At 36.5% G+C, this 26,738-nt stretch overlaps 1 protein-coding gene across 1 annotated transcript in view; it reads right to left on the bottom strand.

The window, feature by feature from the left end:
- The window catches only part of RABGAP1L (RAB GTPase activating protein 1 like), a 799,508-nt gene that overhangs the window by 707,344 nt on the left and 65,426 nt on the right, over positions 1-26,738 (bottom strand). Inside the window, 5 exon segments of the mRNA XM_033198684.1 lie at positions 254-411; positions 9,232-9,406; positions 13,239-13,449; positions 20,292-20,484; positions 22,172-22,342. Coding sequence (XP_033054575.1) covers positions 254-411; positions 9,232-9,406; positions 13,239-13,449; positions 20,292-20,484; positions 22,172-22,309 — 875 coding nt within the window. The 5' untranslated portion in view covers positions 22,310-22,342.

Here is a 26,738-nt window from a genome sequence, read left to right as displayed (position 1 = left end):
GTGCCATTGCATACTCCTGCCTGGGTGACAAGAGCAAAACTCCATCTCAAAAAAAAAAAAAAGAAAAGAAAAGAAAAGAAAAAAAAAGGAAAGAAATATCTGACAAGCATGAGAATAAAAATATTCATTTGCCAGTCAAATATTTATCAGTTTGAGGCTTTTTGCCAACATTGTATAGTTTCTTGAAACTTTGTGTGAGCCTATATTATACTCCAGACACAATGCTAATTTTTAATCTTTCCAAATGCCTCACCTAAAGTTTCCTTTTCCATCATCTTCTTTTACCTCCAAAGAGACACTGAAGGTAAACACATCACTGTCGGGGGTAGGAATAACTGAGTCTTTAACATCAGACACTTGTCTGGAAGAACGTTTGAATGCTGTACAGAAACTATACAAAATTCTGCTTACCTAAAAGAATAAAAAAGGAAATACCATTAGGCAAAGGTTTTAATTACATTCTGATAGTCTTCTCTCCGAACTCTTGAATCTATAATTTTCCATGACCACAATTTTCTTTAGCAGAATATATATGTTTATATATATAGTCCAAGTATTTATCAGATGTTTAGAATTACATGACATTTTCATCACTTATGCATTTAAAAAAAGAGGGTGTGAACAACTTTTGGTGGTAAATGTAGACCATCTAAACTCTAAATTATTACAACCTAAAAACTATCCTCAATGTGAAGTCCAAGAAGGGAAATATTGCAGAAATATCACTTAAAAAGTAAATTAACAGAATTTTTTACTTTTAAATTAATAATGGGGTATCATTTCACTTCACGGAAACTTAAGTTCAAATCTGAGGAGGGCTTTCAAATGTACACAAAGTTCAACAGTAAGCACCACCAGCTTACATACTGAAGACCAGAAGAGAACTATGATTTAGGAGCTTAAACTAGAATCCAAGCATCCTGAGAATGAAGAAAGACAAGAGGGCCGGGCACAGTGGCTCCACGCCTGCAATCCCAGCACTTTGGGAGGCCGAGGTGGGCAGATCACGAGGTCAGGAGTTCAAGACCAGCCTGGCCAGCATGGTGAAACCTCATCTCTAATAAAAATAGAAAAAATTAGCAGTGCATGGTGGTGCACACCTGTAATCTTAGCTACTTGGGAGGCTGAAGCAGGAGAATTGCCAGAACCTGGCAGGTGGAGGTTGCAGTGAGCCATTGCGTGACTGCTCTAGCCTGGGTGATGTACGACTCTGTCTCAACAAAACAAAAAGAAAGAAAGAAAAGAAAGAGAAAAGAAAAGAAGGAAGGGAGGGAGGGAGGGAGGGAGGGAGGGAAAGAGGGAGGAAGGTCCTTTCACTTAAAAAAAATTATCTTTCAAATATTTGCTTGCTTCTCTCAACTCTGACATTTAAACATGGTGATAAAGATATTGAACTAATTTAAGTTCACAAAATAAACTATATTTATAGATATTTCTAGGCTTCAAAATATACTATGAAATTGAATGTATCTTAAGATGATTTACTAAAACGATGTTGGTATCTGAATCTTCCCAACACTCTCTCACAAACAAGGTTTTAGCCAAGTCTCCAAGTTCTCTTTTCACTTCCCTCAGTCTCTGGGGGCTAGATACAGAACCACAGAATAAAGTAGATACTGGCTTTATTGCTAAAGCCAGTAACATAAAGAGCTACCGGCATTTTTACTCAATGTTGTGCTATAAAAGTGTTGGGTTCCCAGAATGAATGCTGAAATGGTCTTATTCTTATCTATTCTATTGGTATTAGGCCACTCTACTGACTACTTTTATACATACATACATATATATGGATACACATATGTGTGTGTATTTGTGTGTATAGCTCATCTTCTTTCCTTAAAGTGAAGAAGTACTCTAAATCCAACACTTCTCCAACAGTTATTCTCCTTCTTGGTTCCAAAAGATGCATCAGATCATCACAAACTTGTGAGCTTGAAGCACCAAAGATTCTCCAAATCTCTCAGCCCACCCATAGGTTGTCAATGAAAACAAGGTGAAATATGATGGGTTAAAAAAATATTTTCAATATGTCACACTGGAAATTATAGATAAGAAGAATGCTGTGAACATTAATAAATCCCTCACTCTAGATAAAGTGAATTCAAAGTACTTGTTGAACTGTATTAGTCTAGGAATATATTTGTAACTTGCTTGAAACAGGAATACTCCCTATAACAGAAGAGTATGTTAACATATGAGGTCTTTCGTTTTCCTTTGTTTCATTCACATATTCTGCCACTTTTTCTTGTACAAGCACACACTGTCTAACACATTCAAAAACTTCCGATTGCCACATTTATACCCATTAATCAATGATTACCCTAAAGTGCCTTCCCAATGCCAAATAGTTTAACTTTTAACAACTCTACAGAAATCCTACCTGCCAGTCTAAAGTTCAACTTCTGCAGTAGCACCATATTTATATCATAATGTTCCTAAAATTTATTCAGTATTTTACCGTGCTATCCCCATTTTAATCTTGTATAAGTAAAAATAACAAAAGCAGCAAAGGATTGATGCTAATAAGAACTATAGGCCTCAAATCTTATACAATTAAGACAATGATAAACTCATTCCTTCAACAAATACTATTTGAGCACCTTCTGTATACCAAGTATTAGTCTAGGTGCCAAAAAATACAAGAGAGAACATACAGCCTATACTTCAGCAGATGTAAGCTGAATGTGCTTGGGGATGGATGAGAGGGAATCATTAGGTAAGCTAAAAGCAGAAAGGTTCAGCCTCAGCTGGATACTTACTGGATTTAGCCCAATAATTCAAGTGTTTATAGAGGAAAACAGAACCAAAGAATATGCTAGAAACATGTCATTGAAGACTATGCCTACAAGGTCAACTATAAACAAAGACTTTAAACTACTTTTAGTTCTCTGGGTATTCTCCACTTGCTACTCCTAAATGAAATATAAAGTCTACTGTCTGCTTTTTATACATTTAACTTCAGCACATTTTTTGTTTTGTTTTGTTTTGTTTTAAGGAGTGGGGAGTTTAACAGCAAAGAAAGAAGGGCAAAGAAAAAAAGCAGCAGCTCCCCTATACAGAGACAGAGGGAGAGGGGCTCCAAAGCCAAGAGACAGAACACCACCTGCCACAGATACTAACCAGGTATATATGCAGAGGCTGGAGGAGGCAATGCCTGATTTGCATAGGGCTCAGGGGGTGGGTTTGACTAGGCATGTCATTCAAGTAGCAGGCGGAAAAAGCTGGCCCGCCCACCCTAGCTTTTAATATGCAAATACAGGGTGCCATGATGCTCTCCACATGCAAGGATATGTGTGGGCAGCCATGTTGCCAGGAACATGTGGGACAAGGGCAAGAAGGCCGTGGGAATTGCCATGTCGGGTGGACCCAGTTTCTAACGGCTAGCATTTACATATTATAGGTTGCTGGCCTGGCTCTAAGAGCCAGGGCTTTACAAGAAACTTTTCCAGAGATGCTTTAAAAAATGAAAATTTCCCAAGGACCCCTTTTCCTCTCTATATGCCTAAAATAATATCTTAATAACTCCGACAACATTCCCCACTGTAGAGATGCCACAATAACTGCTCTTAGGCGGTTTTGGGCCAAGACTCTTTCTGGCTACTTCCAGACAAGTGTATTTTTAAGAAAGCACTGCATGTGAAAACAGGGGAACACCTGTATGTAATTTTGTATACACTGGTAGAGTTAAACCCCAGCCATATTTAATCTTTTTTCCCAACTCTTCTTTTTCACATTCTTTATGTCAGATCAGCCAGCTTGTCACATTAGAAGGCCATATCAAAAAAAGTCAAAGAACTTGGCAAATTCTAAAACAGACGGCAAGCCTTCAAGAAATTCTTTATAGAAAGGTTAAGTATACGGAACTGAGCCAGAGTGACAGAGAATGATGGAGAAAAAAAAAAATCAGACTCCATCTTTCTCTCTTTTGGAGAAAGAATCTGACAGTACATTGATTACATTAACAGCAATCAAATTGCATTTAATACTACATCTTACAAGTTGCCATTTCTACCAAGAGTTAAAATAAATTGTGAATTCTAGAGTCTGTGAATAAGCTGAAACAGTAATCCAAGAATTAACAAGATAAACTTCAGAAACAATGACTATCAGTATCTTAGGACAAACTGGATAACCAATTACAGTTGTCCCTTGGTATCCATGGGGGATTGTTTCCAGGACCCCCCAAAACTCCCAGATACCAAAATCCATAGATGTTTAAGTCCCTTATACAAAATTGTATAGTATTACATATAGCCTACACACATCTTTCCATATACTTTAATCTCTAGATTACTTATAATACCTAATAGAATATAAATGTTATGTGAATGGTTTTTATACTGTATCATTTAGGGACTAATGACAAGGAAAAAAGGCTATACATATTCAGTACAGATGAAACCATACATTTTTATCAAATATTTAAAGTCGTGGTTAGTTGACTCCATTCATGTAGAACCCACAAATATAGAGAGCTGACTGTACAACAAGAAAATTAAAAACACATTCCATGGCAAACACTTCAATATATGTCACACTATTAAAACACATACACAAATAGTCTTGAACAGGCATTTTCTTTGCAAAAGGAAAAGGTTTATTGATAAATAATACAATCTTACTCCAGAAAACAGTATCTATAGAAAATACTAAACACAAAACTGTGTATCTGTTTGAGTTTGTTGTTGTTATTTTTGAAGAGGTAGGGAGGACAGCACATGTAGATATCTGGAATGGAGATACACCAAAATCTTAACTGTGGTGGAATTTTATTTTATAATTATTTTTATTTCAGTATTTTCCAAATTGTCAAATATGTATTTACATCTTAAAAGTCCAAAACACTGTTATTAAGTAACAAAGGTATTTATTTAAAATAAATAACATAGCTAGTTTCTCCAAGATGAAGTCTTTTCATTAATATTGGTGAAAGATAACCCACTCGTTTAGAAACACCATATATCAAGAAAATGTTCACCCAAGGCCAGGCATGGTGGCTCACGCCTGTAATCCCAGCATTTTGGGAGGCTGAGGCAGGTGGATCATTTGAGGTCAGGAGTTCAAGACCAGCCTGGCCAACAAGGTGAAACCCCATCTCTACTAAAAACGTAAAAATTAGCCAGGCATGGTGGCATGCGCCTGTAATCCCAGCTACTCAGGAGGCTGAGGCAGAAGAATCGTTTGAACCCAGGAGGCGGAGATCGTAGTGGGCTGAGATCTTGCCACTGCACTCCAGCCTAGGAGACTTCGCTTAAAAAAAAAAAAAAAAAAGTTCACCCAAGAAATAAATGTGAAAAATACATACCTTGAAAGGTATGTATTAAAATTTTTAAAACAACTAGCTCAAATACATTATTCATGGGAAGGAGCTAAAATAAGAGGCACATTACCAGGAAACTTTTTAAAAATCATAAAAAGCAATTGATTTAAGGAAAACATGGACAAGATAACTTCCGATTTATGTTCCAAAATGAGGCATTTAGCTAACATACCAATTAAATATTTGTTTAGAAATGATATTTTCCACTGGGTGCGGTGGCTAACACCTGTAATGGCAACACTTTGGGAAGCCCAGGCAGGTGGATCACCTGAGGTCAGGAGTTTGAGAGCAGCCTGACCAACATGGTGAAACCCTGTCTCTACTAAAAATACAAAATTATCCAGGTATGGCGGTGCGTGCTTGTAATCCCAGCTACTTGGGAGGCTGAGGTTGGAGAATCACTTGATCCCGAGAGGTGGAGGTTGCAATAAGCCAAGATTGTGCCGTTGCACTCTAGCCTGGGCAACAAGAGTGAAACTCCATCTCGAAGAAAAAGAAAAAGAAATTTTCCCATGCAAGGAACAGGTTTTCTTTTATACAGTGTCATATCTGCAACCCCAATGCAATAAGAATAAATATCTTCCCAATGATGCCCTTGATATTTATCAAGAAATATCTCTGAATGCCTTTAACACCAGATGATAAAAAACATGCTGCTATAATGTAACACTCAAGAGTTTCTAATACTGAATAGTATCCTAAAACATACAAATATCATCAAAATCTGCTTTGAATAGAATGGTTACACTAGCTAGTAGAAACAAAATCTTAAGACTCAACCCTTTAAAAGTATCTTTTAAAAGTTTTATATAATACATCCACAAAGATGCAACAAGAACAGGTGCCTCCTTGTATTTTTTTCACTACACTTTCTGATACCTTGCCTAGTCTGCAATTCTTCAGCAGAAGCCTAGCATATCATTCTCCTTATACAGAGATCATTGACCTCAGGATACTTCTGGTTGGATTGTCCAACTATTTTGCCATAGATTACTGAAATCTACTCCAGCAGGGTCCTGTAGAAGCACAGCAAAGTGTTTGTTGCAAGTCAAATGTGTCCTAACCCTTCTGTGGGACCTCCTAATCCTTGTGTCACAGGTGTCCAAGAGAGTCATCACCCTCACTGGGATTCCCTTCTACCACTGTTGGTGCCTGGAGTTTGGGGGTTTTATAGTGAAATAAGCATCACAGTGACAGTAGTGGCAGCCATGCTGCTACTCCTGCTTCAGAAATCTTCCTTTAACGACAAACCTCTTCAGCGCTCATCCATGAGCTCTGTGAAAAAAAAAATAATAATAAATAAATAAATGCGTGGCATTGCTGCACAGTACATAATTAAGCAGTAAGAATGTTTGTCACCTGGTTCCTGAACTATCTGCCAACAGTTTGCGCCCATCAAGAGGGACTGAAATACTAACGACTAAAGGTGCTCATCACAGAACAGAAAACTTCTGGGAACTAGACAATCAGATGGCCAGTAAATGTAACTAAAATACTTCAGATTAATTAAAAGCATAATTATTTTTTAGGGCAGAGAGGAAGATGTTGGACAGCTTCTGTAAAAGGGTCAGATAAAATACAAAACGTAACTGGAATGCAAGCTATGTTATCAATAAATCCCTTTATAAAACATAACTAAAATACAAAAATCCATATTTGTGTTTTAGAATATGTAAGCAACAGGAAAGTTGTTACTGAAAACTGAATGGCTCTTCAAAGTCAAAGACTTCAATTTAAAACCCAGCTCTCTCACCCAGTCTCTTAGACACAGGATAAACAAAGGGTAATCATACAATTTATCATCCAAACCACAAGACTTTTGAGAATAAAAATGAGGGTATTAGTAATAACCTGGACAATAAGCATAAAGTAGAACTGCTCCAGGCAAAGAGAAACATAAAGTCACTTGTCTAATAAGACCAACCTGGTCATGGGCTGTTATGAGTATCAAATGAATGCTTAGCACAGTGCCTGGCATAAGCTCTCTATTTATACCGGGTTATTCCTCATTTAGAACTGATGTCTCACTCATTACCTGGAGGAGGATTTTTAAATTTTTTTAAAAAGAAATAATGTTTCATAATAAGGTTTAATGACCACTGTCATGTATTTCTCCTTCAAACAATATATTTTACCACTAATGCCCCCATAATGTAACACTTTCTAAAATGCACTCTAAAAAATTTATAATAGATGGAGATAACTTTCTTACAACGTGCAATGGAACAAATATGCTCTCTAGAAATAGAGAGCATTTATTTAATACTATATCCAAAATGGTCTGGCCAAGAATTTCCTACAGTTTTTTCCACTGCTTACCTACAATGATAAGCTCTCAAAAATAACAAACATTTCCCCTACTCTGAACTCAAGTGAATGCTATAATCCAAAAGAAGACAGTTTCATACCATTAGTTATGGAAACCTCTTGCAGCAATTCAGTTTCCTTCTGCAGCAGTACTTCCCTCTCCAAGCAGCAGGTTCTCCAGGTCTTCAAAGCTCATTTCCTTGCTGTTGAGTTCCAGTGATTCAGAAATCACACAGGTGTGTTAAATGATGGCTGCCAACATGAAATGCCAGGATTCTACCATCTGCTTCCCCACCTCTGTAGTGGAGTTCGTAAGGATCAGAAATAGCCCCCCTCATTCACAAAAACATACATATTCCTTCAGCATATTTATATTCACTACTATATGCCAGGCACACTAGCAGCAAACTTACACTCATTCACTCTCTTATCTATCAGACCATTTTGAATAAGAAGTCAGTATACACATAGATATATAAGTGCAGGGGAAAAAATAGATAAAGCCCCATCTAAAAAACAAAACACAAAACTTCAACTTCTTTCATAAGGCATGCGTTCCGACAGATAATTTCTACAGTTACAATCTAAATTTTATGTGCCTGTGCATGTTCAGTTTAGTGTAAAGCAAACTGATTACCAGGGCACAAGAACTGAAATACCCATCATGCTTTGTATCAAACTCACAGAAATCTACATTTCCATGAATTCCCATTTTGTGGCCAGAAATAAACTCAAAATTCCTGTTAATAGAATGATTTATTCATGTTTCATGATAGAGGCTAGAATAACTTGCTTTCAGCACTTTCTGCTGATAATTTATTTTTTTGCAAGCAAACATACCTGAGACATTGCCATCCACACCTATTTATGAATGCCTCTGAAATGGCTGCAAGTACTAAGAGTTTAATAGTGCAACATTTTAAAATCGGGGATAATTCAATAGATGTAGAAAAGAAGATTTCCCTATGCATTTAACAGCATTTAATCTAAACCATTTCTCCTAACAATAATCTACCAATTAATAATTGCTAGAAAAAAAACTTACTGGCATTTTCAAAGGACTACAAGTTGTTATACCCGCTCTATGTGAGCATTTGTATTTTTAATTAAGCCAGTTCTCTGCAGCAAAATATAGCCTCTGAGCAAGAAAGCACAAAACAAATAATCACCAGTGAAAACCACAGAGATCAATAAAATAATCTTAATGCAATATCTAAATGAAAGCAATATGCAACTATCAAGCCCATCAGAGAAACAGGTATCGTTATAGGCACTTTTTTAAATCACATGGAACAATCTACTAGGGCAAAGTAATAAGACAACTGCAAAAATAGTCTCCCTTCTGAGCATAAGCAATTCACTACCATGGTTTGGTAGAAAGGCAACTTATACAGTTGTATTTTTCTATGACAAGAAAAATAAGCTGTGAGAGTGCCCTACCTACGCAGATATACCGGAATTGATTTTCTACATTCAGTTCTATGTCATTACAAATACTAATTTTGTCTTTAGAAATATGCTCCAAATTTTTGTAATGTATTTATACAACAGTGAAATTAGAGCTCAAAAAGGTTACCCAAATTGCTACACTATAGTATACTTACTGCCTCTTTAATTTCACAGGAGAAAACATGTATCTGAAACTCTTCTGAACCATGGGAACTCTCTGTAAATGCAAAGCAATTGCTCTCTGTTGTTCCGTCATGTCCACGTGCACAGAATAAAACCTTATAGATTGGAAAAGATGCTATCTCCACATTGCTGGATTGGTCTATAATTCTGTAGAACAGTAATGAAAAGTTAGATAAAATATTAACTATCAAAGAACAAAGACATATTTCCAGTTAGGTTTAAAAAAAAGAAAAAAAAAGAACAAATAGTTAAATAGTTTTACTATGACAATATATGATATATAAACATAACTATCTTTTTTCCCCTTTCTTTTTTTTTTTCTTTTTTTTTTTTGAAACACAGTTTCGCTCTTTCCCCCAGGCTGGAGTGAAGTGGCCCAATCTTGGCTCATTGCAACCTCCACCTCCCGAGTTTGAGCGATTCTCCCGCTTCAGCCTCCCAAGTACCGGGATTACAGGTGCCCGCCATCACACTGGGCTAATTTTTGTATTTTTTGTAGAGATGGAGTTTTGCCATGTTGGCCAGGCTGGTCTTGAACTTCCGACCACAGGTGATCCACCTTGCCTTGGCCTCCCAAAGTGCTAGGATTATAGGCATGAGCTACTGCACCCAGCCAAACAAAAGTATCTTAAAAATCACAAAAATAAACTGGAACTAACAATGCAAGAGAGAACAAATCATCTTCATTTTCATAACACACACACACACACACACATGCAAACACACAAACACATACACACAAATTCTTTATTATCTTCTGACAATTTCTTCATTCTTGTGTTTCCTATGATCCAACTCATTTACTCCAAAGCTAAGTATACATGCCTGGTAACAACTGTATCACCCATCCCTAAAATCTAGTCTTTTTCGGTTATGACAAAATGAATGCCAGTCTAGAACAGTATAGACTATCCCTGAAGAGCCCACTTCTATTCAGAGAAGCACCTATTAGTTTATCTAAGCCCCAGTTCATTGTTCAACTGAGGCCCTTTCTACCACAGAAAAGGTCAGGTGGTTCCAAAGATGAATTCAACAACAGAATACAACAGCTGAAAGGAGTCTGTGGGATTTGGAAGCAAATAATTATCTGACTTTCCCTACACAAATCCTAAGTCCTGGCTGGGCACAGTGGCTCATGCCTGTAATCCCAGCACTTTAGGAGGTCGAGATGGGTGGATCACTTGAGGTCTGGAGGTCGAGACCAGTCTGACCAACATGGCGAAATCCCATCTCTACTAATAAATACAAAAATCAGCCGGGCATGGTGACAGGCACCTGTATTCCCAGCTATTCAGGAGGCTGAGGCATGAGAATCACTTGAACCCACGAGGCATAGGTTTCAGTGTGCCGAGATCATGCCACTGTACTCCAGTCTGGGGCGACAGAGAGAAACTGTGTCTCAAAAACAAAAACAAAACAAAAAACAATCCTAAGTCCTGGATTGATCTACACATTGAAGACCCCTTGAAGATCTCAAATTAAGAAACTGAGGGGTAAGGGGACAACCCCAGGAATAAAGAGGCAAGTCAAAACATTAAATCTCTGTCAAGGTGTGTCTGGCAAATTGAAGCTAAACAGATAACATAGAAGACATTTTGAAAACAATTTTTCTTTAAAAAGACATCTTGACATTTTTAGATGCCAACATATAAACAATATACATGCAAAACCCCTTCCTGAAAAATTCAAAGCATTTTTACCAAAATTTTCTAAATTTATATTGCTATTATTTTGGTACTCGGAACTTACCTAAGTTTTCCCACATTTTAAACTTTAGAGAATGAGGCAAATCAGACAGGGTTTTAAAAAGATTAAAGCAACTTTCAGAGAATATTTCAGGCTCAAGGCAAATTCAACCTCATCTCTTTGACCTGGTCTGCTTATTTGTTCATTCAACAAATATTTGCTAAAATCTTGCAATGAATCACTTACTTCCCTAGCCACTGAAGCTACAGCAGGGAAAAATACAAAGAAGCTATTCTCACAAGCTTATAATCTAGTGAGGAAGATACCCAATAAACTAATAAGCAAATAAATATAATATTTATTCAAAGAAAAGTGCTATTAAAAAAAAACAGCCCAGTATGAAGAAAGAGAGTTACATGATACAACAAGGAAGTCTTCTTACGATAAAATGTTTACTAAGATGAAACAAAAAACATTGGAAAATCAGGGAAAGATTTACTTAGGGAGAATAAAGATAATATGCCAAGGTCCTGGGGTGGGAAGTGCGACTGATAAGTCCTGTGAGAATGAATACAGAGGCTAGGATAACCGGAATGTAATGAATGAAGAGAGAGAAAGGGAGAGGAAAGTGGTACTAATATTGGAAGTAAACAAATTATCTTCATATTCTTGCATATCTTACACACACACACACACACACACAAATCTGCATCTTCTTTTGATAAATGAAGAGAGAGAAGGGAGGAGGGAGATAGAAGGACAGAGAGAGAGAAGAGAGTCCTCTTGAATAAGATTAGTATCCTTATAAAAGAAACCCCTCTTACACTCTCTTCTACCATGAGAGAACACATGAACCAGGAAGCAGGCCCTCACCAGACACCAAACATGCTGGAGCTTTGATCTAGGAACTCCCAACCACAAGAACTATGAAAAATAATTATCTGTTGTATGTAAACCACCAGTCTATGGCAGTTTGTTACAGCAGCACAAACAGGCTAAGAAGAAAGGAAGGAAGGAGGAGGAAGGGAAGAACAAGTTGGAGCAATAGGTCAACAGTGGCTAACCATGATAAGGATTTCAAATATAACCACAAGTGTGACTGAGGCAAAGACTGAATGTAGGAGAATAACATTATCTGACTTACTTTTTTTTTTTTTAATTGAGATGGGATCTCTGTCACCCAGGCTGGAGTGCAGTGGCGTGATCTCCACTCACTGCAACCTCCATCTCCGGGGTTTGAGCGAATTCTCCTGCCTCAGCCTCCTAAGTAGCTGGGATTACAGGCATGTGCCACCACACCTGGTGAATTTTTGTATTATTTTGCCCAGGCTGGTCTCGAACTCCTGACCTCAAGTGATTCATCCGCCTCAGCCTCCCAAAGTGCTGGGATTACAGGTATGAGCCACCACACTCGGCCCTGAGTTACATTTAAAGAAACTAAAGGTTCAGCTGATGTAATGTATGATTCCTAATTAAGCATAAGAGGAAAAAGTCATTTTGCTTCTTTCCAGTCTAATGTAAGTAACTTAAAATCTATGGCTCACTCCTGTTTCTTTCAACCATTATTACTTGACAAGCTGAAGGCAGATTTTTATGCTTATTCAGGATAGAGAAATGCACATTACAAGAATTTTTACAGTTTTATTTCTATTTATAATATTCTAAGCGTAATTGTTGATATGGGTTTGGATCTGCAGCCCCATCCAAATCTCATGTCAAATTGTAATCTCCAATGTTGGAGGTGGTGCCTGGTGAAAGGTGATTGGATCATGGGGGCAGTTTCTTATGAATGGTTTAGCACCATTCCCTCAGTGCTGTTCTCATGATAGTTGAGTTCTCATGAAACCTGGTTGTTTAAAAGTGTGTGGCACCTCCCCCTTCTCTCTCTTGCTCCTGCTCCTGCCAAGTAAAACGATTCTGCTTCGCCTTGACTACTGCCATGATTGTAAGTTTCCTGAGGCCTCCCCTCCTGAAACCTCCCCCTGAGAAGCTGAGCAGATGGCCAGCATCATGTTTCCTATACAGTCTGCAGAACCAGAGCCAGTTAAACCTCTTCTCTTTATCAATTATCCAATCTCAGATATTTCTTTATTGCAGTGCAAGAATAGACATTAATACAATTGTTCAAATGCCCCCTTTCAAACAGTGAACACAGTCTAAGCCTAAACATGTTTACTTTGCATGTCTACAGTGAGTTCACAGCAAGTCCTACACCTGATGATGCTATAACATCTTTGCCACCACCTAAAAGACTTAATACGTGTCTACAGAAAAAAAAAAAATTAGAGCTTACCTCACAGAACCTTCTGGAACATTTGGTACATACAGGGTAACAGGAAAGGGGTACTGACTGGAAGATTTCATGGTTGCCATTGCCCGTAAAGCCTCTACTTCATTACGTGGGGAAGAAACCTTCATACATCCTAAGTAGGTCAGTTTATTAAATAAAACACTATCTTCTTCAGGTAGTCCACCTGGAGAAGATGGTCTGGGTGTACAAATTTCTGAAGAAACAAAAAGAGAAACACTCAAAAGTCAATGCAAAACTCCACCATCATTATAATCTTGCCAATGCCCAAAAAGAAATGAAATATTTCAAATAAAACCTAGGTCTCTGTATTTTCATTTCTTTTATATTTTAACATTTTAGGATTTAAAATCTAGGATTCTAGGATTTTATAATCCTAAATCTTATGTCAGAGTTCCAGAGTCAGCCATTTCATACTTTCAAATCTCTCAAAATATTATCTTACTTAGCTGTAAGTTCTTCAGATGAGAGAAAAAATTTAAGCTTTATATTTAAAAAAATCAAAAATATAGACTACAAGTATGTAAAAGAAAACAGAACCTCTGGTCTCCAAACTCACTATGCCAAAGCAAAAGACAAGCTTGGGAACCGAGTCACGCAATACTGCCTTCTTTTTGTTCCCAGATAGCTGTAAATTCACAACCCTGTGTCACAGCCTCATCCATATGCCAGGTTTCCACAACGATAGAAGGGCACATCTCTCCCCAGATGGCTTCCCTCACAGATGACTCACAAGGAAATTCCTTGTGAGCCCCTAAATCTTTTAAGATGTGTATCCTCCCTATAAACTAGCTCTAAAGCTGAGTTCTGTCAAATCTCATCCTGACAATATCAATTATCAGCTTATCTTTACAGACACAGGACAAGACCAGAAATCATCCCTTCACCTACACTAAGATGAATGCATAATTGGCTTTTTCCTCTACTTCTTTTCACATGTAAATTGTAGATTTATTGAGGCTAGTCAAAGCCTCACAAGAAAGCAACCATTTGCCTTACCGCCTACCTTTCCCTCTTTTTTAACTTGTTCTTGCACTTTCCCCTCTAAACGCTGAAGTTCCCAAAACCCCTCTAGAAAAGCACAGGTCACAGTTACTCCTGTGGCCTATGTTTTTCCCAGGCACATACTAAACCCTTGACTAAGTAAACCTCTACGGATTGAGACCTGCCACTTTTTGGTTAACAAGTGATATAGAACAATAAGGAGAAAAAAACTACACTAAAGATAGTGTGAATCAGCCCCAAAATAATGAGGACTAAACAAAAGTAAATCAGTTAAAAGTTTCTCTTGACTGTAAAGATCCTTCACTGCACCACATTTATTAAGCAGCCTAACTTCCTAAGCAAAAAAAAAGCAACGTTAAAATGTTACATCTCATACCAACAACAAATGTCAAGCTCCTTACTTCCCTCACTCCTGGTTTGCTGGCTTCTATGAACTATGTAAGTGTTCCAGTGGAATTATTTTTCTCAAAATAATTATTTTTGGAGAATGAATCTATGATTGCTTCAACCAATTCCATCCCCATCATAATGAAATTCTTTTTAAAAAAAACTGTTCATTTTATTCTAAGAACAGCAGGCAGCCAAGGTCCAATTGTGGTTAGAGAGCATCCATCTGCGTGTACCAGGTAGTATAACATTCTCCCTTCATGCCCCTATCCAAAATCCACATTCTGCTTGGCTTCCCCTTTGTTACCTACATTCATGCTGCACAAAATTAAGCATACATGTATCACTTGAACCAGGTCCTTGCAGAATTTTCAGACTGCCATTACCAGGATTCCTCTTGTAGGATAGGAATTTAATAAATAATTCACAGAAGCCATTTCAAATTCCCCCACTGCAGCTCCTAAATATTATACTAAAATATGCAACTTCACCACTGACTTTTTTGTTAAGAAACTAAAGCCATTCAAAATGAACTACTTCATCTACCAAGTTCTTCAACCACTGAAACATGTTTTTCTCCCTGTTTCAGTCAGTTCAATATAATGTATTTCAAAAGGGATAAATAAAAACCTACAAATACATTTTAATATGTTTAAATTATTTTGTATTAGATTATTATATACATGTATGTTATTACATGCTTTTCTTAATGTAACAAGCACTTATGCAGCAACAATAAGACTAATGAGCCCGGGTGATTAAGTAGTTCAGGTGGTCTAACATAGTGTAACTAGAGTCTTAAAAAAATAAAAAACATAAGATGAATGGGAACTAGGGAGAAACAATAAAAATAATATTAAAAAAAGAGAAAAGAGGAGGCCAAAAAGAAGTTGTTTGAAGAGGTATTTTACAAATCTGTGTAAACCAAGATTCATGACTCTATAAATCCCAAATATAAAACAGTACAGAAACTGAACCAAAAATAACAAATGATAGAATTGGCAGATAAGGCCTATAAAACGACTATTATAAATATGATCAAGGATTTAAAGATAAACATCTAACAAAAGAAGAAAAATGAAAGACATAAAAAAGAACCAAAAGAAATTCTAGAGCTGAAAAAATATAAGATCTGAAGTAAAATATTCCCCAGGTGGATATAACAGCAGTTTCTAAATTGCAGAAGAAGAATGTTAAAGGAAGTTCCTTGGGCTACAGGAAAATGATACAGAGAAAACTGAAGAGCACAAGAAGTTAAATATGAGAAAAAGACCTATTCCTTGCTCTTTAATTTCTTCAAAATATAACAGACTATTTAAAGCCAAAATGAAAAACACTGAGGAGGTGGAGGTTGCAGTGAGCTGAGATCCTGCCATTGTACTCCAACCTATGCAAGTATTTTGTAGAATTTGTAACATATGTATTAGTGAAATGAATGAGAGCAGAAGCATAAAATCTTACAGTGTACATGAAGTGTTATGATAGTATTAGAATGTACATGAGTTAAAGAGTTGGGTTATAAACTCCAGAGCAACTACTAAAATAATAAAACAAAATTATATAGCTAATGTGCCAATGATGGAGATAAAATAGAACATTAAAAATAATCTAGAAGGCAGGAAAGGAGGGGGAAAAACAAAAACAGAAGAGACAAAGAGAAAACAAACAGCAAGACAGTAAGTACACTTAGATCCAAATATATTAAAAATTACATCAAAAGTAAATGGTCAGCTGAGAAAGAGATTCGTGTAGAAACAAAACAATTACCAACAAATAATGGGTGAAAACTTCCCAAATTTGGTTAAAGATATAAAGTTACAGATTCAAGAATCTCAGTGATCCAAAAAAAAAAAAGATAAACTCAAAGAAAACCACACACAGATAATCAAACTGCTGAAAAGAAAACGATGAAATAAAAGTACTGAAAGCAAAGAAAAATAATACATTACAAATAGGAAAACACTGATTAAAATCACTTCAGATTCCTTGTCAGAAACAATGGAGATGAGAAGACACTGGAAAAGCATTTTTAAAGTGCTCAAAGAAATATATGTATGGCTGTTGAAAGCAAAATATATTAGACTGGTAGGTTTTTCAATGTATGTAAATGTAATACATATGTCAATATCAGGAACGAGAGGATATTAACACATATCCTGCAGACATTAAAAGGATAATAAGAAAATATTACTCTGTAACAGAGAAACAACTCTTTCCCCATACTTAGGTGAAATTGACCAATTCCTTGAAAGATGAAAACACCAAAGTACACTCAAGAAGAAACAGATAACCTGAATGGTCTTTTGCAGTTAGATTTAAATTTTTTTTTTTTGAGATGGAGTCTCACTCTCTTGCCCAGGCTGGAGTGCAATGGTGTGATCTCAGCTCACTGCAACCTCCGCCTCCTGGATTCAAACGATTATCCTGCCTCAGCCTCCCGAGTAGCTGGGATTACAGGCATGCAGGCACCACCGTGCCTGGCTAATTTTTGTATTTTAGTAGATACGGGGGTCTCACCATGTTGGCCAGGCTGGTCTTGAACTCCTGACCTCAAGTAATCCACCCACCTTGGCCTCCCAAAGTGCTGGTGTTACAGGTGTGAGCCACCACACCCAGTACAAACTTAAATTTTTCTATAATGATATGCATCTATCTTTTCCTTTTCTGATTTGGCTTTTCCTACCCTGACAATCACAAAAATATACTCCATTTTTCCTTCTTACAGGCTTATTTTTCACATTTAAATATTTGATTCACTAAAAATAATTTTTATGTACAACTAAGGAAATTAATTTTATTTTATTCCACTCAAAGATGCAATTGTCCCAACACCATTTACTGCATAGTTACCATTTCCTCCAGTGATATGTGAAGCGGATACTGTCATGTACTGAAATCCTTTATATACATAGGTTTGTTTCTGGTACCCTGTTCTAGTGATTTACTTCTATAACAAGCCAATACCACATTGGTTTAATCACTGTAACTCTGTAGTCTATCTTAATACATAACATTCTTTTTAAACATTTTCTTCCTGTGTACCTCTACTTGTCCAGATATATTTCAGAATTAGTTTATAAAAATAACTGAAAATTTGAAATTCCCACCCAAGTTACAGGCTAATTTAGAGATAACTTACATCTTTTCAAGGTTGACTCCTAGCAATCAATATGGCATCTCTCCCCATTCATTCAGGTGTTCATTTCCTTCAATAATATTTTATAATTTTCTTTATTAAAATTTTACATAAATTTTAGTTTCTTCCTTGATACCTGTTATTTTTGTTGATATTATGAATGGCATTTTTATTTTCTACTGTTGCTGCTAACCTTCCTAAAAGTCGTTAAATCTTTTTTTTTTTTTGAGATGGAGTCTCACTCCGTTGCCCAGGTTGGAGTGCAGTGGCATGATCTCAGTTCACTGCAACCTGCACTTGTTGGGTTCAAGTGATTTTCCTGTCTTAGCCTCCTGAGCAGCTGGGATTTCAGGCGTTCACCACCACGCCCTGCTAATTTTTTTTTTTTTTTTTTTAAGACAGAGTATCACTGTCACCCAGGCTGGAGTGCAATGGTGCAGTCTCTGCTCACTGCAACCTCCACCTCCCAGGTTCAAGAGATTCTTCCACCTCAGCTTCCCCAGTAGCTGGGACTACAGGCACATGCCACCACACCCAGTTAATTTTTGTATTTTTAGTAGAGACGGGGTTTCACTATATTGGTCAGACTGGTCTTTAACTCCTGATCTCATGATCTGCCCACCTTGGCCTCCCAAAGTGCTGGGATTACAGGCCTGAGCCACCCCGCCCAGCCATTTTTGTATTTTGAACAGAGACGGGGTTTTGCCATGTTGACCAGACTGGTCTCAAACTCCTGACCTCAAGTGATCTGCCCACCTTACCCTCCCAAAGTGCTGGGATTACAGGCGTGAGCCACCATGCCTGGCAAAAAGTCTTTAAATCTAACAGCTGATCCATTCCCTTTCTTAAATACTTTACCAACCATGAGAATTTTTTCACTTTTTTTCTAATGACACTTCATTTCTTTTTCCTGTCATCTTGCATTGGCTAGATTCCTTAGTACAATGTCAAAGAGCTATGGTGATAACAATCATGCCCTAACTGTTCCTGTTTCAATATATCTTGATGGTAATGGATTTTAAATTTCAGCATAAAACAGAAGACTTTGATAGATATTTGGTTAAGCAAGTTTCCTTCTAAGTTTTCCAAGAACTTTACATGTGCATATACATAAAATGGATTTTAAATTGTATCCATTGCTTGTTCTTTATCTATTGATACTTTTTCGCTCTTCACCACTTTATGTGGTAAACCACAGTGAAAGATTTTTCTAATGCTTTATCATCCTTGCCATGGAAAGCATTGTGATTACATTCCCTACACAAATGCATCATAGCCCTATTGTGTAACAGTTTGGCTACACCTATACTTACCCTGTACCAAGGTTCATTTGGTTCAGAAATGAATCACGAGTTCCCTAAGCCAATTAGGATAATCCCATCCCCTCTGTCACAGTGACTTATTTAGAGGTTTGAATGTAACCCAGGCCTACGGCTACCAATTCATGTCATTTCCCTCACCGCTAGAAAATGGTTTCACTGGTCCAATCAGAGTGAAACTCAGAACTTTTATCTAATCAGTAAAATAGGCCAGGGATGGGTACAGTGGCTTGCACCGATAATCCCAACACTTTGGGAGGCTGAGGTGGGCAGATCGCCTGAAGCCAGGAGTTCAAGAACAGCCTGGTCAACATGGCAAAACCCCACCACTGCAAAAAAAAAAAAAAAAAAAAATTAGCTAGGCATGGTGGTACATGCCTGCCATCCCAGCTACTTAGGAGGCTGAACGGCATCACAGCACTTCAGCTAGGATGACAGAATGAGACCCTGACACCAAAGAAATTTTAAAAATCAGTAAAAGAATGAAGACTTTCTGTTTGCCACCAGGCATAAACAGGCCACCTTACCTACTAGTTTCCCTTACCTACCAGTTCCTGCTGGTAGCTACTTTGTAACCAGCTAAGGAGAAAGGTAACATAGAGATCACAGCTGAGGAGTTTACCAAAAAACACCATCAGAGCCTAGATCAAACCATACCTGTGGTGTTTAAGCCAGCTGAAGTTGGAGCTGGTTTTGGTTTTATTTATTTTTGCACCCAAAAGCATCTTGACTTATAAGCTAGTATTCAAAGTACAAGTCCTAATTATTCATAGATATATGTATTATTTAATTGATATATTTTACTTAGAGTTTTACTAAATATAACTTTAAATAAGTCTAGTGAAACTGAGTAAGAAGGCACATCATATGAAAGACTATCTCCATTACACTATTCTGTGATGCCCAAGTGTTTACTCACTTGTTCAATAAGTATCTTGTTAATGACCTACCATGCATGAAGTACTGAGTGTAAAATGAGGACCCAGACATAGTCTTTATTCCCAAAGAACATTAAGACCTGGTTTTTATAGGCAGAGATATAGGTAAAAACATAAGACCACCGAAGTGGAAACTCTCAACGAGAACTCAAAGCTTGAAAAAAGCTAATAATTTTTTCTGATTTTCACCTTAAAATTTTCACCACTACTTCATCCCATTTCTTCAATAGTTTCTAAGAATACAATACAGTACCTGTGTTAGACGGATCCAAAATTAACTGAAGAGATGGCTTATTTGTTTGGCTGGCTGGAATATCTCCAAATGAATGGTCTGAAATCTCACTGGAACTTTGACAATCAACAAGAAGACCGCTTTGCCTTTTCTCGGAATCTCTCAAAATCTCTTCCATGGCTTTTTCCAATTGTTCATCACCATTAGAAACTATCTACAGACAGAGCAAGATAATTCTATTTCAATTCTATTACAGTTTTGAAGCTACATTTTATGAAAATATTTCATTTCTAGAAGAAATTAAAACAATCTAAATATTTAAATACGGTTACTAAAACACTAAGAAGTTGTTTCACATATATAATACATTAAAATCCGGATTATAAAACTAAATTAGAGGAAGATTATTAGTTTCACAAAAGGATTCTTTATAAAACACTTAAGGCAGTTTCCAACTACATTTTATATAAGATCCTATTTACAGAGATATATTTATTTTTTTTCCCCTTTCTTTTTAAAGACAGAGTCTCGCTCTGTCACCCAGGCTGGAATGCAGTGGTGCAATCTCAGTTCACTGCAAACTTCACCTCCTGGGTTCCAGCGATTCTCATGCATCAGCCTCTCAAGTAGATGGGACTACAGGTGTGCAGGACCACACTCAACTAATTTTTGTATTTTTTGTAGAGACGGGATTTCACCACATTGGCCAGGCTGGTCTTGAACTCCTTACCTCAAGCAATCCGCCCACCTTGGCCTCCCAAAGTGCTGGGAGTACAGGCTATGAGCCACTATGCCTGGCCCTTCTTTTTCTTTTTCTTTTTTAGGAACACATCCTAAAAATCAGATAACCTTACATTTACATGTCTAAAGGAAAAAATAGGTAAATTTAAACAGGGTCTATTAGGAATATCATTTAAAAGGTTGTATTTCTTGTAAGCATAGCATAACCATATTTCTATTTCTTTACCAATTGTTTGCTAGCCCCCAAGATGAATACTGCTAATTTCCTTACACTTAAGTTGACTGACAGTTTTCTCAAAGGCAGGTGAGACCCAAAGCCTAAGCAAATAAACGATGTCTCAAACACAATGCTAAAATACAGGTACCTAAAAATAAAGTCATTGATTAGTTAAATAAAATTATAAAACAATATATTCTCAACATAAGCATTTAGTAATCTCATTTTCAGAATATATTTTATTAGACTGATATACTAATACACCTTTGATGCCATAGTTAACACGAAATAAAAGTCATAAATAATACACAGCACTTTTAACTACTTTTCCTATTCCTGTTTCTAGAGGATAGTTATACCATTTTCAAGCCTATATAACTGAGTTTGCTTGCTTCCTTTTCTTTGACTTAGAAAGTGTAATAACACAAAAGTGAAAAAGAAAAGGGACCATATCTAAATAAAAACTGCTAAAAATATGAGATACGCTTTAAAAACACTCAGACAAGTCGACTGTTAAATCACACAATGGAACATAACCAGCTGATTTAAAACATAAAAATCATAAAGAAAAAAAAGTCTCTCAAATGAAAGCAAAACATTTCATTAACTTCTGAAACCCAGCAGAAAGAGAACCAAAAACATCCAGATAAAGTAACGTAAATTTTAACCATTATGTCTAATTCAGCAAAAAATCCTTTCTCTTCTTTTTCCTCTTTTATTCTTCCCCCTAAAATTCCAAATTAAAAGGTAAATAACCAAAAGCAAGAATTTTTTAAAATATACAAACCAAATAATTAGGGTCTGGATAAATCAAACGATTTTATTCTGAAAGCCAGCACTTGAGAAAAACTTTCGGATTTCACACATCTCCTGAGATAAGTTTCAAATATATATATACTTTTTTAGTTAAAAATTATACCATATGTAGAAAAGAAAAAAATACCTTCAGTTGAGGTTTTTCTTCATGTTTTGTAGAATTATCATCTGCATACTGAGGAACCAAAACAAATTCTTCACTGTTCATTGTAGCCACAGAATCAGATGATCCACTAACCTTCTGTAATGAAGCTCTGACTTCCATTTCAGTTCTGCAAACTTATCTTCCCACATCCACCTGGAAAAACGAAAGGGATTTAAAAAAAAAAAAAAAAAAACCTACTGATTATAAACATGAACTAACTAAAAACATGAACTAATAAAGCTTTAAAAATGGTTCATGTGACGAATCCTACTGGCTAGATAATTATCTCAAAGTTAGGAAAGCTACCTTCTTGGACTGATCCACTTAATGGAAATGTACTTGCTCTTCATCCTAAGTTTCCAGACTAATAGAGTCATATTGTTACCTAAAAATTTACACAACCAGTTCATATCTCAACCAGATTTATCACTGTTTACTTGACACACACTCTCTCATTTCTCTCAGAAATACTGTTTTCTTTTTAATAGAGGAAATAATTAAACGATACTAGAAATACCTACAAATGCACACACAGACACAAAACCATATTCACTGACACTGCTATATTAACTAAATCTAAATGCTTAAAAAAAAAAACTTATCTCCTCAAGACCAAATATTGTACCTGCAAATATTTTTTCTGAGTAACTAAAGTTGACTAATACAGAATTCAACATCCTAAGACATATAGCTTCTCTTTTCTGACACATTATCACTTATTAACACCAAAAAGAAAAAGAAAAAGCTTCTATATTGCATTCACATAGGAAATAATGTTTCAGTAATCAAAGACAGTGTATAATTCTGTTTTCTCGATAGATCTCTACAGCATAGAAAGAACACTATCATATCCAGAAGTTCATGTACTCACACAACTAAGTTCAACTGAAGACATATACTATATAACAGACACAAGTCAGCCCTGAGGTAACAAAGCGAATAAGGAAGACAAGTAGCCTGCACTGCTGGGGCTTGCATACTAGTGAGAAAACAAGAAACTGAGCAAATGGTGATTCCAAGTCACTCTAAAGGCTATGCAAAAAATAAACATGTTAATGTGACAAACAGTAGCTGTGGGAAGTATAGGGACAAACTAAGGTGGTAGGAAAAAGCTCTTTGAGAGGAAAATATCTGAGCTTAAAACTGAAAGACAAAAAAGAACCTTACTATTACACAATCTGTTCAGTGACCAAATGAGTAATGTGATAGAGGGGCAAAACAAGCGGCTAGGGCTAAAGAACACAGGACCTTGTAAACCATAGTAAGTCTACTGATCCATGCCTAAAATCCTCCCAGAAATGTTATTTTTCTTTCTAATTAGGTTACCTTTTTCATTATAGCCTATAAATATAGCTGCAATATTCCATTTGGCCATTTGGTGACACTAACACCATTACTCTTGGCAATAAAAAGACTGATTCCAGCTTCAAGTTATATGTGTATCTTTTAAAAAGTAATTACGTTCCAACGTTATAAAAAATCAAAAATTTCAAGAATATCAAAATAATAACCATACTTCTGGACCGGTGTAATTCGCTAGGCATCATTTATTTCTGTTATGCATGTTAACACCCTTTCTTTTTAAAATCCTTCCAGCAACATTCACCTGTCCTCTAAAGGTTTTTTCTCACTTTGTATATTATGTTTCTAAAACTGCGGAATGTGTTACAAGCCATGTCTTTACTCTTTCAGACTGCACGATGAATCCTTAACTGCCAAAACACCACATATTCCAGATGTCTTTCTTTGGTCAATCCTTCAAGTCCTTCTCAGGTTGCTGCTCCTCTACCTGATTTCTAAATGTTGGCAATTCCCTGAGTTCAGATCCTGACCTTTTCCCTTCTCACACACTCTAAGTAATGTCTCTCATTGTCATGGATGAAAATACCATCTACAGGCTAACAGTCTTTCAAATTTCTACCCCAACTCAAATGTCTTCTTTAAATTCCTGCTCTGAAATCCACCTCTCTACTTGATATTTCCATGTGGGAGTCTTACCAGTATCTTAAATGAAACATGACCAAAATGGAATTCCTAATGTCTCCTCCAAAATCGTTTCGGGTCCCGATTTACCATTCAGTAAATAACACCACCATCTTCTACAAAGTTACTTGAACAAGAAACCTGGATATCATCTTCACCTCCACTTCTTTACTCCTCACATCAGCAAGTCATGTCAGACCCACTTCCAAAATAAGCCTCACATCTATCCAATTTTCTGTCTACCACTACTACCACTCTAGTCCAAACAATGCTCTTATCTAATATAAAAGCCTCCTAACCCATCTTCTATTTCCAGTCTTCTTCCCTCAATCTATGTCATTGTTCACAAAGCCGCCTATTTATTTATTTATTTATTTATTGGAAAATAAATTAGATTATATGAAAACTTCAGACCAAAACTTTTTCACTAAAATTTAAATAAAATTCAAACTTCTTCCCAAAACTTACAAGGCCTAATACACCCTTGCCCCATCATTTTCTCATTATAATTCCTTAATCACAGCAAGTTCCAACACAAGCAAAAACCAAGAAAAATCACTGCCAGCACATCTGACTTGAAAGAAAGATTAAAAGTGGTTCTTCAAACACAAAGAAAATTATATAGGTCAAAAATGTGGATCTAGTGATAAAAGGAAGGATTAACAATGTATTGGATGATTATACCACACGGATAAAAAAAATGACAGAAATGGCAAAAACAAACAAACAAAACAAAACAAAAAGGGAGGGAGAGAGAGGAATTGGAAATATCCTGTTATAAGGTAATGGCGCTACTTGTACATGGGTTATATGCAGTATAAAATTATTTTAAAATCGATTTCTTTTACTCCTTTATTTTTAATTTTTGTGGGTACATGTGTATATACCAATATGCTATATGAGATACTTTTATACAGGCATGAAATGCGTAATAATCACATCAGGGTAAATGGCGTATCCATCACCTCAAGCATTTATCCTTTGTGTTAGAAACAATTCAATTATTCTCTTATTTTTAAATGTCCAATTAAATTAATTTTGACCACATTCACCCTGTTGTGCTAGCAAATACTAGTTTTATTCATTCTTTCTAATTATTTTTTCATACCTATTAACCATCCCCATGTCCCTTACCCATCCCACCTTCCCACTACCCTTCTCATCTTCTGGTAATCATTGTTCTGTTCTCTATCTACATGAGTTCAATTATTCCACTTTTTGGCAATCAGAAATAAGTGAGAACGTATGAACTTTGTCTTTCTGTGCCTGGCTTATTTCACTTAACAGTGACATCTGCTTTCATCCATGTTGCTGCAAAATGACAGGATCTCCTTCCTTATGGCTGAATAGTACACAACATTTTCTTTCTTTATCTGTTCATGGACACTTATGTTGCTTCCAAATCTTGGCTGCTGTGAGTAGTGCTGCAATAAACAAGGGAGTGCAGATATCTCTTCTTCGGAGTATATACCTAGCAGTGGGATTGCTGAATCATGTGACAGCTCAATTTTTAGTTTTTAAAGGAATATCCAAACTGTTCTCCATAGTGCCTGTACTAATTCATATTCCCACCAACAGTGTACCAGGGTTTCCTTTTCTCCACATCCTCACTAGCATTTGTTAATGCCTGACTTTTGAATAAAAACCAATTTACCTGGGATGAGATGGTATCTCATTGTAGTTTTCATTTGCATTTCTCTGATGATCAATGTTGCTAAGCACCTTTTCATATGACTTTCTGCCATTTGTATATCTTCTTTTGAGAAATGTCTATTCAAAGCTATTGTCCATTTTTAAATTATATTTGATTACTATTTTTTTTTTTTTTGGAGATGGAGTTTCGCTCTTGTCACCCAGGTTGGAGTACAATGGTGCAATGTCAGCTCACTGCAACCTCCACCTCCCCAGTTCAAGCAATTCTCCTGCCTCAGCCTCCCGAGTAGCTGGGATTACAGGTGTGTGCCACCACACCAGCTAATTTTTGTATTATTAATAGAGACAGGGTTTCATTATGTTGGCCAGGCTGGTCTCGAACTCCTGACCCCAGGTGATCTACCCACCTTGGCCTCCCAAAGTGCTAGGAGTACACGCATGAGCCACTGTTCCCAATCTAAATTAGATTTTTAATTAGATTAGACTTTTTCCCTATAGAGTTGTTTGAGCTCCTTATATATTCTGGTTATTAATCCCTTGTCAGATGGGTAGTTTGAAAATATTTTCTCCCATTCTGTAGGTTGTCTCTTCACTTTGTTGAGTATTTTCTTTGTTGTGCAGATATCTTTTTAACTTGATGTGATACCATTTGTCCATTTTTGCTTTTTTTGCCTATGCTTTTAGGGTATCATTCAACAAATCTCTGCCCAGTCTAACGTCCTGGAGAGTTTCCCAATAATTTCTCTTAGTAGCTTCACAGTCTGAGGTCTTATATTGGAGTCTTCAATGTATTTTAATTTCGTTTTTGTATATGATGAAATACAGGGGTCCGGTTTCATCCTTCTGTATATGGATATTCATTTTTCCCAGCACCATTTATTGAACAGACTGTGCTTTCCCCAGTGTATGTTCT

The sequence above is a fragment of the Trachypithecus francoisi genome, unplaced genomic scaffold (assembly GCF_009764315.1).
Source record: "Trachypithecus francoisi isolate TF-2019V2 unplaced genomic scaffold, Tfra_2.0 Lachesis_group5, whole genome shotgun sequence".
NCBI lineage: Eukaryota > Metazoa > Chordata > Mammalia > Primates > Cercopithecidae > Trachypithecus > Trachypithecus francoisi.
The sequence above is the reverse complement of the archived record's forward strand: the minus strand, read 5'-3'. Positions and strand labels throughout refer to the sequence as shown.